The following is a 12,957-nucleotide window of genomic DNA, read 5'->3' on the forward strand; positions in this document are numbered from 1 at the left end:
GCATGATTTAGGGAACTTTCAGTTTGTTTTTTCAACCCCCTGAACGAAGAAAACCTGAACTACGCATAGGAGAGGTATGGATTTTTTATTATAGGTACCCCTGTGGAATCCTACTGGACAAGGGGACGTGATGTCATCAGGGATACTAGGTATGTGTGGGTGTGCATGTATGTTATAATAAACTTTTACTGACACGGTATGTGTTGTTGTTTTTTTAAAGTATTTATTTGGCTGTGGAACTACAGGTACCAGCGGGCCCGTAATGCCCCGCATGCTGGTACTTGTGGTTCTCCAAGTACCAGCATGCGGGGTACGCTTGCTGGGATGTGTAGTACCACAGCTAAAGACAATGGGGGTCATTCAGACCCACTCGCGAGCGCAAGTACGCTCGCAAGTGGGTCGATGGTCCTCACTGCGCATGCGCACGACGGAGGGAGCTCCGTCGTGCGCATGCGCAAGACCCGGCGAGCGAAGGACTTTCCATCGCTCCGGTTCTCGCACCAAAGGGGGCGTGCTGTCGATGTTGATTGACAGCACGCCCTTTGGTGGGTTTGCCTGCCAGACGGAGGCGTTCCCATGGGAACGCCTACCGTCTCAAGCCGGCCCCACTGACATCACTAGTGATGTCAGTGGGAGTGATTTTGGCTCTTATAGAGCCAAAATCACTCCAGGGCTTGTGGTTGAGAAACCCGACCACAGGGTTTCACTCGCAAGTCCGATGGTCGCGATGGTCAAGACCATCGCGACCATCTTGTTGCATGCTCGTATATGCTGTGGGTGGTGACCCACAGCTATACGAGCGTCCAGGAGGACGCTCCATATTAATGGAGGAAGGCCCTGATTCAGAGCGAGAGCTCTGGTCAGAGCGTCCGGCTCTGAATCAGGGCCAATATTCACACCTCTATTTTACACTACACTTTGACAGTATCAAAGTGGTCGGTGGGTGCCGGAGATAGCCCCGAGCTATCAGTCTAGGCCTGGGGTGCCATGGATAGGGCGACCCCTTTATTGGGGGGGTCCCCAACTTCCCAGGGATCCCCCGGCCTGGGTTGACTAGCGGTCCGGGTACTGCTTTGGCCGGGGAAACCGGTGTAAGGTTTTCCTTGGCTGTGGCAATAACCCCCCTTCCCCCCACTAGAAAGAGTCCGGTGCTGGTTATGGAGTTTAGAGGGGACCCCTACTCGTTTTATCCTGTTTTTCCACAACCAGAACCGGTTCAGCAAAGCCCTGTGCTGGTTCTTAATATACAGGGGCCCCCTACGCATTTTGGCCCCTGTATTTTTAGAACCAGGACAGGCTTTATAAAGCCCGGGGCTGGTTATGCTTTGGGGGGGGCTGCACGTCATTTAAAAGAAAAAAAAAACATTTTGCATAAGTACCCACTGAAACATGCACGTATCTCATTAACTATGAGGGCACTACTACAGGGGCATAACTATGGGGGCACTGCTACAGGGGCATAACTATGGGGGCACTGCTACAGGGGTATAACTATGGGGGCACTGCTACAGGGGCACTACTACAGGGGTATTATATGGGGGCACTACTACAGGGGCACTGCTATAGGATTTCCTTCCTTTCAAATCAATGGGATAATGTCGGCGTATCTAAATATATTTTGGGTAAAAGGTAAAAAAGTTCCCTGACCCCTGCACTAGGGGAAGGGGTAGGTACTAAGGGTACAGGGTTGGAGTTAGGCACAAGGGGAAGGTTGGGTTTAGGCACTGGGGGGTAGGTTTAGTCAGCAAGGGGGGGGGGGGATACGGTTAGGGAGAAGGGGAGGGTTAGGATACTGACCAACAGGGGTCGGTATCGTAATCCTGTCTGGATGTCGGAGTCAGTATTTTGACCGCTAGCATTGCGTACCCAACCTCTCCAGTGACCAGTATGGACGAGAACATTAAAATACCAACCTGCCGCTCAAATTGCCACTGGCATTTTGTGGTAGCAGGGCAGAGAACTGGAGCAGTGAGACACTGGCAGCCTAAGAAGTGATAGCTCTGCACCGAGAGTGCTGCCAACCTTGGCCTCTTATAGACATCTGTAGTGCTGCATGATCATGCAGTGTGGGTTTTCGCTCCAGGACTGCAGTTTTCTGCACTGCAGATCCCCATGCTGTGCAGCTCATCACTGAACTGATCATCCTCTGACCTGACAAATAAGCATCAAGATTCTTGGGTTGACTGGTTTGCCTGAACTTATCTGGACCTTCATCACTGGACTTGGCCAGCAACTTAAAATTTTTGGACATTGTTAATTCTGTGCTCCCCCTTGAACAATTTATGCCAATTACAGAATATTGCTAAAATCTATATATTTGAAAATCCACTTTAAATACCTATGGCACCAAAAAGCATTTATCATACCCTTTAGAATTTTTTTTAAAATGCAACGTGCACTGTTTTTTAGCATTTATCATAGTTAAATGTATAAGGAATGAATAGTGATCTTCTTAATGCTATTAAGAACACATCAAATGCAAACACTTTTAAGAGGCACTTTTACTAGCGGTTAAAAAAGGAATAATTAAAAAGGCTATTGGGTATGTGGCCTAAAAGTTGCCCTAGTACCATAGCCTGTACCCATCACAATCAAGTAAACACAAGGGAATGAGGGATACAAAATATAATGATAGCTTCAACACAGATGTGTTCCTAATGAAATCAATTAATTAGCACCCTGCAAGATGGACAATTGGATCACTTATGGCATACACTGGGGACTATTAGAAGGTAGCTGCACACACTGCAATGGGTAATTTTATGGCCACATGTTCCAGCATTTCTATTAATAATCCAACTGATTTCAGTTGACTTATTCTGGAGAAAGCCATACTCTACTTTCCGCACTTAACAGTTGTCCCCAAAGACTCTATGGTCATAGGAAGTTGATGGTTAGCAACCATCAATGCTCCCAATTTGAAGTACTATTTCCATTAAATTGTGAGTATTCTATGGATGCCAGCCATCAGATGCTGCTTTCTGTTGCCCTTCCAATGGCTGAAAGCTTCTAGCTGCAGACATCCAGAAGTGGTGTCCACAGCTCAGCTAATGAGCACATGCACAACGCTGTTTCTGCCCATCGTATAACCATCAATGGTTATATTATCAGATGGTTTTGAAACAATTTGATGCTGGAAGTCCAGAAACTATTCGATGCCAGGCTACTGATATCCATTCCTACTTTATGGGGTAGTAAAGCCAATTTAAGATGGCATTACCTCAGGTCTAAAGTGAACTGGCCCGAGGGACTTCTGACATCACAACGATGAGACCCGTGACGGTAGGGGTAGGAGCAAGGCTCAGAATTGGACCCAGTGTACCCTTGGAGGCTCGCTTCAAGCATGGTGGCTCGCTTTGCTCGCCACAGGTTACTATGACCACTCTATGTCCACGTGGATAGTAAAACTGCAAGCTCACCGGCCTTGCTCCTCCCCCTGACATCGCAGGTCATTCTACACACTCTGAAATAGCATCAACCTGGATTTTATAGGGTAGAGTTTATATCCCCTTCATGGTAAGGACCTGGAAGTGCAGTTCCATGCCCATAAAGTCCACCTAAAGAAGAAATTGTCACTTTGCTCGCCACAGGATTATATTCCCCCTCTATGTCCACGTAGATAGTAGGAAATGACGTTAAACAGTAACTGATGTCAGGGTCCTCTCCATGAAGGGCATGTAGACACTAACGATTTACAGGTACTACTAATCCATGTTGAAAGCGATCAGATTGCACTGGATTCTGCATGATAAAAGGGTACCACAGAGACAGATATCCATTCCATGCACTTTAGAAGATTGTCTGAGACGAGCTGTAGGCGGGTTGTTGATAAGGAGCAGCACACAGCGCAAATAAGACGGCGTCCGACTGATAAGGCAGCGGCCCAAAAGGCATGCCGGATGATGTAGGCTGTCCACAAGGCATGCCGGGATTTGTAGTGTGCCGCTTGGAGGCGGAAGTGTAGCAGTAATAGCCACCAGTGCTGCTTTTGCAGTGGACAGTCACCATGGATCGGTGATCTCCTGCACTGCATTGGGTTACCGGAGCCCGGGACCATATCGTCGGTGAGTTATTTCAGCGATGAGCGACCTGATCTGGTCTCGACCTAGTGCTCATCCGGGTGACAGGTATATTTACTCGAAACCGTTTACTCGGTAACCTATCCCGCTTTCTCCCAGGTGTACGGGGTGTATAATGCCTTGCATGAGGATGATTCATTCAGGTGTAGATGCCCCCCATGTCTGTTGTCACCCGAGCAGCCCTCACCTGTATCACCCCCTTGTGCAGGTAACCTCATCATACTGTACCTGCAGCAGCTATTACACAGCAGCGCTTTCGTAAGGGTACATTAACGGAAGGGGATCTAGCTGTAACCCCACAAGCCTGCTACAAAGTTGCCCTTTCGGTTCAACCTAATGATTTAGTACATTTACATTGTACCTGGGCCAGGGGGGCTGCCTTTTATAAAGGTTTCTATTATTTTTGCCTGCTATGCTACTTGTACAAGTCTAGTGGGGATAGGAGAAAGATCACTGAGGTATTATCATTTGTTTATTCCCATTTGTTTATTCCTATGATAAAGACAATGGAATAATCACAAGCAGTGCTTTGTCACTATATGCGTTATAGTGTAAGGGGACAATGTACAGTAGGTGTAACTGAGAGAATCGCTTGAAAGGGTGGCACTCCCTTCTCTACGTGGTATGTAGATCCGTGTTTGCTTGATTAAACTAGTTTCTCCTAGCATGGGAGTTGTACAGCCTGTCACAGATTAAATAGTTATACGAGCTACACTAGTGATCCCAGATTAATTTTTATTTATTATTGTTATCCTTTTGATAAAAACCAAGGTGCCTAATGTATTGTATAGTTTTTACTGGCAAATATATAATATACACATGGCATACCACAGTGTGCAGACTGGCAAAAGGTTGACTACTTAGTGGGGAAACTACTGTAGCATAACTTTCTTAAAAAAGTACTCCTATATCAGGGCTCGACAAGTGTTTTGAAAATCTAGAAGCTGTCTTAAAATTTAGGAGCCAGATTATCATCCGCAACTAAAATATATGAAAACCTCTATAGAACACCACTAATGTCCCTTTAATGCCTCTCAGGCTTCCCCACATGCCAGACCAGATACATGCCTGTCCGCTGCCCAATTCATAGTGTGCCACACCTTAGTGCCTCCAATACATAGTATGCCACATCTTAATGCCCCCCAATGCTTAGCGTGCCACGGTCTAGTGCCTCCAATACATAGTATGCCACATCTTAATGCCCCCCAATGCGTAGCGTGCCATGGCCTAGTGCCCCCCAATGCGTAGCGTGCCATGGCATAGTGCTCCCCAATGCTTAGCGTGCCATGCCTTAGTGCCCCCAGTGCACAGCGTGCCATGCCTTAGTGCCCCCAGTGTACAGCGTGCCATGCCTTAGTGCCCCCAGTGTACAGCGTGCCACACCTTAGTGCTCCCAGTGCACAGCGCATCATGTCGTTGTGCCCCCATATACAAAGTATGCCACAGCACAGTGCATTACTACAGTGCCCCTAATACATAGTATGCCACACCACAGTGCAACCAAAATGTGTCTGTAATACTTTTAAGTGTAGATGGATCATTTATAGCACTGTCACCTTAGTGTACTATGGACCTCATTCAGACCCGCTCGCAAGCGAGTCGATGGTTGTGCATTGCGCATGCACGGCGTGCGCAATGTGTGTGCACAAACCCCGTAGCGAGTGAGAAATTCACTCGCTCCGGGGCTTGCTACAAACGGGGCGGCTGTCGATGTTGATCGACAGCTCGCCCCATTTTGTAGGCGGGGTGAGGGAACACCTGCCATTTGTGGACGGCCCTACTGACATCACCAGTGATGTCAGTAGTGAGCTTTTGGCTCTATTTGGGGCTTGCGGCAGACGAGACCCTACCACAATGGTCTCGTCGCAAGCCTGAAGGGCGCGACCATCACCTGGCTGCTCGCAAAAGCTGTGGGTGGTCACCCACAGCTTAGCGAGTGGCCAGGAGGCCGGCTTTAAAAAAAAAAAAAAAAAGCGGCTGCCCTCATTCAGAGCAAGCGCTCGCTTTTTGCGAGCGGCTCTGAATGAGGTCCTATGTGTATATATAATAATAGACACTAATAATGGTAAATGTAGATTTATTAGATGTTAATAAATGCTCTTATGTCCTTAAATATTGACGCAAATGTGGACTGAATCAAAGTGTTAAATGTGTCCCAATGTGCAGACATTAACACTATGGGGGAGTGAAGCAGCTGCTGGGGATTTAGTAGTTTCCTGTAGAGATTACCTCACTTGTATAGCTTGGACCAATTGTCTCTTGCTATGTGTCCCTTATGCTACTATGTAGCTAATAGCAGGCCCCTCAAGTGTGTTCGGCATATTTGTAGATAAAGGGTGGCACTTACAGGTAAGTTCACCTCTGTAATGACAACCAGGGTGCTCCTGCCTGTCTTCAGCGACGAGAGTTAAGCAAATGCTACAGTGCTGCAGCATCTGTGATGTTAGTGTCTACAGTCCTGGGGTCTATTCTCACTGCTGCCACCTTATGCCGCATAGAAACGGTAGCATTTACGTAGACTGTGTGATCTTATATGGAAAACAAAAAAACAGGTGTATGGCGCTCCAAAATAATATTCACCGTAGGTTGCTTGAAAAGTCCAGAATCCTCTGTTAAGTTGGACTGGTCCTCGTCGTACAGTCTTTCATGTCCTCCAAATATTCATGTTCTGTTGTTTCTTCGCATACAACAGATGAAAGTAATCTTCATAAACTCAATGTGGGGTCAAAAGACACACATCATAGGACAGTCTGTAAAAATAATGTGTCGCCTCACACGTACAGAAAGATATTGAGGCTTAGAAGATAAACAAAAAATAAATTGTAAAATAATAGTATTGTAGAAAAATGTGATCACACAAGTAACCAGTAAGAAAGATCCATATAAAAATAGGGATATTGGGAACCCCTTCCCTCTGGTCATCTGCTTACTATACATAAACTTGTGATGCAGCATGTAGCAGGGATCTTTTCCACTGGATACAGATCTCCGAATATAGATGACTTGACCTCATGGAAAATATATGGACATATGATTACATAGAAAGTACACATTTAATTAGACCATATATTGTAGGTCAAATATGCAAATAAAAAAGGAGAAGCATTCCTACTTGACATAGGTGGAAAAAAAGCAGCATACACATTTAACTCTAGATGGAACCCGGGTACAAATGATTGTATATGTTGCAAAAAACTGTCCAAAGTAGGTGGCACTCCTTTACCAACTCAACCAACGCGTTTCAAACTATCTCATAGTCTTTTTCAAGCTAAGTGGGCATTAAAGAATAGATAAGCTGTGGATGTAACACGAGTGGGTAAAGGAGCGGCAGGTGTAAAATCTTAGTTGGTATGGTGACCGGGATGTCGAGCCCTGCTCTATATCATTATTTGTTTCATTACATTTATGGGTAATATTTAAATTAAAGAAAATGAAATCATCACTTATATTCTATTGCCAAATATTCTATTGCCAAAAATAAACTTCCTAATTTGAGAGAGCCTATTTTGCATCAAAACTTGTGAGATGGGTGATGTTAGAAAAAAATACACTAATCTGTATACACTGCTTTTCTACTGTCAATACTTCATTCATTACTAGGAGATTTTTAAAATGCTGGTATTCCCTTTAAAACTAATGGCTAGTCTACATTAGGTCTACAGTAAAAAGTTAGACAATGGAAGTTAGAAAGGTAATAGGTCGTCTAGGTCTGAAGGTTCGACACACTAAAGGTCGACTCATGAGAAGGTAGACAGGTACAGAAGGTCTATACACAAATAGTCAACGTGTTTTTTTTAGGGCTAGGCACTTACTCCGACGGTTAGGGTTAGGCACCAGGAGGGATGGTTAGGCACTAGTAGGGACAGTTAGGGTCAGACACCTCCGACGACGGTTAGGGTGAAGAATAGGGCTAAAAAAAATTAAAAATGTTGACCATTTGTGTGTCAACCTAATGACCCTGTCGACCTTCTTACTAGCCGACCTTCTTACTAGTCAACTTTTAGACCCTGTCGACCTATTGCCTGTCTAACTTCCATTGTCTACCCAAACATTGTCTTCCTTTTTACTGTAGACCTAATGATCCACACCCAGTATGCAATTTTGTAGTGTGTGTGGCAATCATATGAAATGGTGAAGCCTTTCACTAAAGGGGACTTCTATTAAGTAACTGTTATTCAAGATACTGTAGGAAGTGAGATCAAAAATAGCACTGACCGAATAAGGTAAGGGTGGAAAAAAAAAAGTGGATTTGTATTATTATTCCCCTAATTCTAGCTGTCTGTTTTCATCAGGGTCTGGCTAACCACATTGATGCCTTATGAATTCCTACACACCTCTGGAATGTAAAGAGTCTATGAACCCCCTGCGGATCAGTGTGGGTGGTCTCCCTGTTCTGGCCTCCATGACAAAGACTGCAGACCCCCGTTTCCGGCCACGCTGGCGTGCCATTGTGCTGTCTGGAGTTTGCTTAGCACTGATCCTGTTGTTCCTCAGTTTTCATCGATCTTCAAGCCCACCAATTGCAGGCCCCAATGCTCACAATTGGAGGATGGGTCAGCTTCTGGCAGGTCAACTCTATAATGACACCTACCCACTTACCCCTCCCCAGAGGACCCCTGAGGGACTTCGATACCAAATTGCAATCATTGCTGACTTAGATACTGATTCTCGCAGCTCCAAAGACAACACGTGGTTCAGTTACCTGAAAAAAGGTCACCTAACCCTGTTTAATAGTGGAGACCACGTCACAGTGGAATGGGATAAAGAGGATATAGTTTTGGAGACTCACTTGGCAGAAAAAGGACGAGGAATGGAGCTGTCTGAGCTAATAGTGTTTAATGGAAAGTTGTACTCTGTGGATGATCGCACAGGGATAGTGTACAGACTGGAGGGAAGCAAAGCTGTGCCATGGGTCATACTAACAGATGGAGATGGGACAGTGGATAAAGGTAAATGATTTAAAGTCCCCACCGGGTCATGGATTACCCATTTTCCCCCGCCCTCCAGGACATTCACTACTCACCGCCCAGGTTGCCCAAGTGTATAGTCTATGTCCCGGAGGGGGGGTGGGGGGGGTAGTAGTCCATGACCTGCAGGAGGGGGGTGTCCTGTTGCTCTATACCCTGTGTCGGCTTCTGCACACACTAATGTTTCCGACCTTTTCGTTGCACACCTACCAAAAGGTGTCAAGGGATAGCAGCACCTGATTGTAAAGTCCATCCTTCGAGGTATTCCTATAACCTGTTTGTTTCTACTACCTAATATAATTTGTATTATGTTTTATTAAATAAGATGTTTTCTTACTGGGACAATTATATATATTTTATGCTTTAATACTGTGGGCTTCATTTATAAAGCATTGAAAAGCCCTTTCTTGTCCCCTTTGATAACAGGGCTTTTCACTGCTTTGATCTATTCACACAATGGGTTACGGTGGAGAAATATCAGATTTCTCCAGTGGTCTCCATAATTATGGGCAAAGTAATTCGGAAAAGAACGGAAAGGTAATTTCCACGAAATAATGATGCCATCTGTGGATGATGTAATGAGCCTCGCTGGGGGTGAAATGCCTCTTCCCCATCGTTGCCTAATCCCATATTTCACCCGCTTCCCCTCATTACTCATATCCTGGTACTTACTGGGCTCTGCACAGTGATCAGAGTGCCAGCAATGGCAGGGCTGGCAGACCAGAAGCTCGGCACCAGTGAAAGAGGAGGGCAGTGTTGGGAAAGAAACTTCTGGGGATTTGACAGCAGTCTGAGTTTTCCGACCGTATACTGCTGCCAAAACCCACTGTGAGCACCAGACACTTCTGTCCCTCCGTTCAATACATTTTCTCTCCCGAGACTTTAGCTGGTGAACCGTGTGCTGTTTGTCTCTACAGCTCACCCGAGCATGAGGAACTACCTTAACACTTGCTCTGCATTAGTCTCTGACAGGGAATGGAAACTGAACAGACACATGTTAGAGCCCACAGCGTTCTGGAGCAGGATCCAACCAATAAAATGTCACCTCCATTTCCAGCGGCATAGTGCATGTGTCAGGGCAAATATCAGAAATTTTGGGTATAACACATTTTACTTTACCGTTCTGCGCCCTGTCAGCACATCACTGGGAACCTCACTTTTCATACTACATCGACAGGAGAGTTGAGTGTCCCTGAATGACATGGAAAAGTGATAGATTTTTAGTGTTCATTGTAGTAACCTGCACCTGTCACAACTTGCGCAGTTCCTCTTTCCTGCCTGGGGTGTCACTCTCTGCTCTGGTGCTTCTAGCACACTCAGCTGATGCAGCAAACTGCTGAGATACAGACCAGTGTATGCTAGAAGCACCAGAGCAGAGAGCGACACCACCGGCAGAAAAGAGGAACTGCACAGGTTGTGATAGGTGCAGGGTGCTAGAATAAACACTAGGTTTCACAACAAAGATAGATGAGCTCTGTGAAAAGTTTTCATATCGACCTGTATATAATCTTCTGTACTTCGTGTGACCTCACACTTTCTGTCTGTTTGAAACCTATTCATATTCTCTCTGTTCCTTGCTGTAGGTTTTAAAGCAGAGTGGCTTGCAGTGAAGGATGAACATCTTTATGTAGGGGGTCTAGGGAAGGAGTGGACGACAACGACTGGCAAGGTGCTGAATGAAAACCCTGAGTGGATAAAGGTGATTGGTTCTCGGGGTGATGTCCAGCACCACAACTGGGTACCCAATTACAACACTTTGCGAGAAGCTGCTGGAATACAGCCTCCAGGTAAATGAGTGAATAGAGGAAGAATGCTATTGGGACTTGACATGCACTCAGTAAAGTCACAAATTGCATAAAAGCAGTAATTCCCTTGACAGCATTTTCATTACATTATTGTAAAATAACTAAAATTTTATTTACCTTTTTAGGGGTTGCAATTCTTGCATGCCTTCCTGCCTTTTATTGCTGTATAATGCTGATATTATTGGAGGTCTATGTCTACTTTTTAAACATTTCATATTCTCCGATTGAAGAAAAGTGACTTACAAATGTTGTTGTGTTGTTTTTTTTTCTGTTACTCATGATTGTGTAAGACAAGAACGAGCTACATATTACTCATTCAGTAATGCTGAACAGAGACCAGTTCTTCAAGTTGAACCTTTTCTAAATTTGATCTATATTTATACAGTGGAAACCAAGTCTTGTCAGCTTCTCTGCAGCACTATAGGATAACTGTTTTGCAGAATACAGTAATATTGTTGCATCAAAATGAAAATTAAAGTGTGCTGCCAAGGGAATATAGGCTGCTGTCTTTTTATATTCACATGATTGCTGAAATGTATTCATACCTCTTTGTCCAACATGCAGGATACCTGATCCACGAGTCTGCAGCATGGAGTGAATCTCTGCACAGCTGGTTTTTCCTTCCACGACGAGCCAGTAAAGAAAGATACAGTGAGGTAGAGGATGAACAGCGTGGCACTAATATACTGCTACGTGCCTCTGCCGATTTCTCCGATATTGCACTCTCTCATGTGGGGACACAAATTACCACCCATGGCTTTTCCTCTTTTAAATTTATCCCTGGCACAGATGATCAGATCATCATAGCTCTGAAGTCTGAAGAAAACAAAGGCCAGGTGGCCACATACATCACTGTCTTTATTCTGGATGGTCGAGTTCTTTTGCCTGAGATGAAAATTGGGAACATCAAATATGAAGGAATTGAATTTATCTGATGTTATATTCCGTTGACTACAACATAAAACGATTTTCTCACACATGTGATTGTATGTTTATCCAAATTCCATTTTGCCATTAACTGCTATTATTGACTATTTATAAATGAGATGGCTGAATCACTGGAGGTTTCACAGATTCATCTGCCTAAATGTTTAGAATGTACCACAGAAAAGCTGATGACATCCTCATTTTTATTAAACATATTTTTAATATATGCTCTTGTTATTGGCTACTTAAAGGAGATAGCATTTTATAGCAGCCTGTCATGAAGTGAAGAATTGTATAGATCAGGGGTAGGCAATGTTTGGTGCTCCAGCTGCTGTGGAACTACGCATCCCAGCATGCCTTGTCATGGTTTTAGCAGGCTCTAACATCAAAACCCTGGCAGAGCAAACTGGAATATGTAGTTCCACAGCAGCTGCAGTGCCACACGTTGCCTACCCCTGGATGAACATTTTTACTAACATGCTTATGTAAGATATGTCCAGACATCGACTTATTTTCATTTATTCTCAAACTGCATTCCACCCATTAGGTGCTTCCTGTACACTTTTTAAATCCATGACCCAGATGCTATTTCATGTACGGTTTTAGTCCACCTCTATATTTATGTCCAAAATACAGGTTTTAGATCCTTTTCTTATCACTTATTCCTGAGAGGTTTTACTTCACCACTCCTAGGGATTCCCTCCCACCATCATAACCGCCTGTTGCTGACTTCTCTCACTGCGTAGTGGGCAGGTACTACGCCACCACCTGGCTTCTACACTGGCAACTGGAACCACTTATTTATAGATTGTGGCGACCTGGGGTAAATAGCTTGATAGAGGGGTCAGTGGTGCAGTGTCTAGGTGCTTAAATACAGTTTGCAAAACTTTGCAGTTGGAACAAAAAAGGAGGGGTACCGCACAGTATCCAATATTGTCAAATAAATTAATACATACTAACAGTAATACATCCTGTTACTTATATTGTACCATAATGTGTTTTTGGTGGTGCTACCAAAGCCCAGAGTATACCATATACCAGCAGAAAAGAGAAAAAAAAAAAAACACTTTGCGGTTTTAAACAAACAATATGGAGCTTTACTGTCAGCATTCAGGAACAAAATAATAAATGAATGAACCCCCATGCAGGGTTCTACCTCACTTCTTCAACCTGGACTAT

The 12,957-nt window shown here is 44.5% G+C and overlaps 1 protein-coding gene across 2 annotated transcripts; it reads left to right on the forward strand.

Moving 5' to 3' along the window:
* The first annotated feature begins 3,822 nt into the window (after positions 1-3,822).
* CANT1 (calcium activated nucleotidase 1) lies at positions 3,823-12,002 on the forward strand. Of its 2 annotated transcripts, none has more exons than XM_088482715.1 (4): positions 3,823-4,127; positions 8,372-9,028; positions 10,630-10,833; positions 11,416-12,002. In XM_088482715.1, the coding sequence occupies exons 2-4, from the start codon at positions 8,398-8,400 to the stop codon at positions 11,784-11,786; spliced, it is 1,206 nt and encodes a 401-aa protein (XP_088338841.1). In that variant the 5' UTR covers positions 3,823-4,127; positions 8,372-8,397; the 3' UTR covers positions 11,787-12,002. The 2 variants fall into 2 exon arrangements, with proteins under 2 accessions (XP_088338841.1, XP_088338840.1); XM_088482714.1 differs by having other exon boundaries at positions 3,824-4,064.
* The last annotated feature ends 955 nt before the right edge of the window (positions 12,003-12,957 follow it).

This window comes from Taudactylus pleione, unplaced genomic scaffold (genome assembly GCF_031769625.1).
Source record: "Taudactylus pleione unplaced genomic scaffold, aTauple2 ptg000290l, whole genome shotgun sequence".
In the NCBI taxonomy this organism is placed as follows: Eukaryota; Metazoa; Chordata; class Amphibia; order Anura; family Myobatrachidae; genus Taudactylus; species Taudactylus pleione.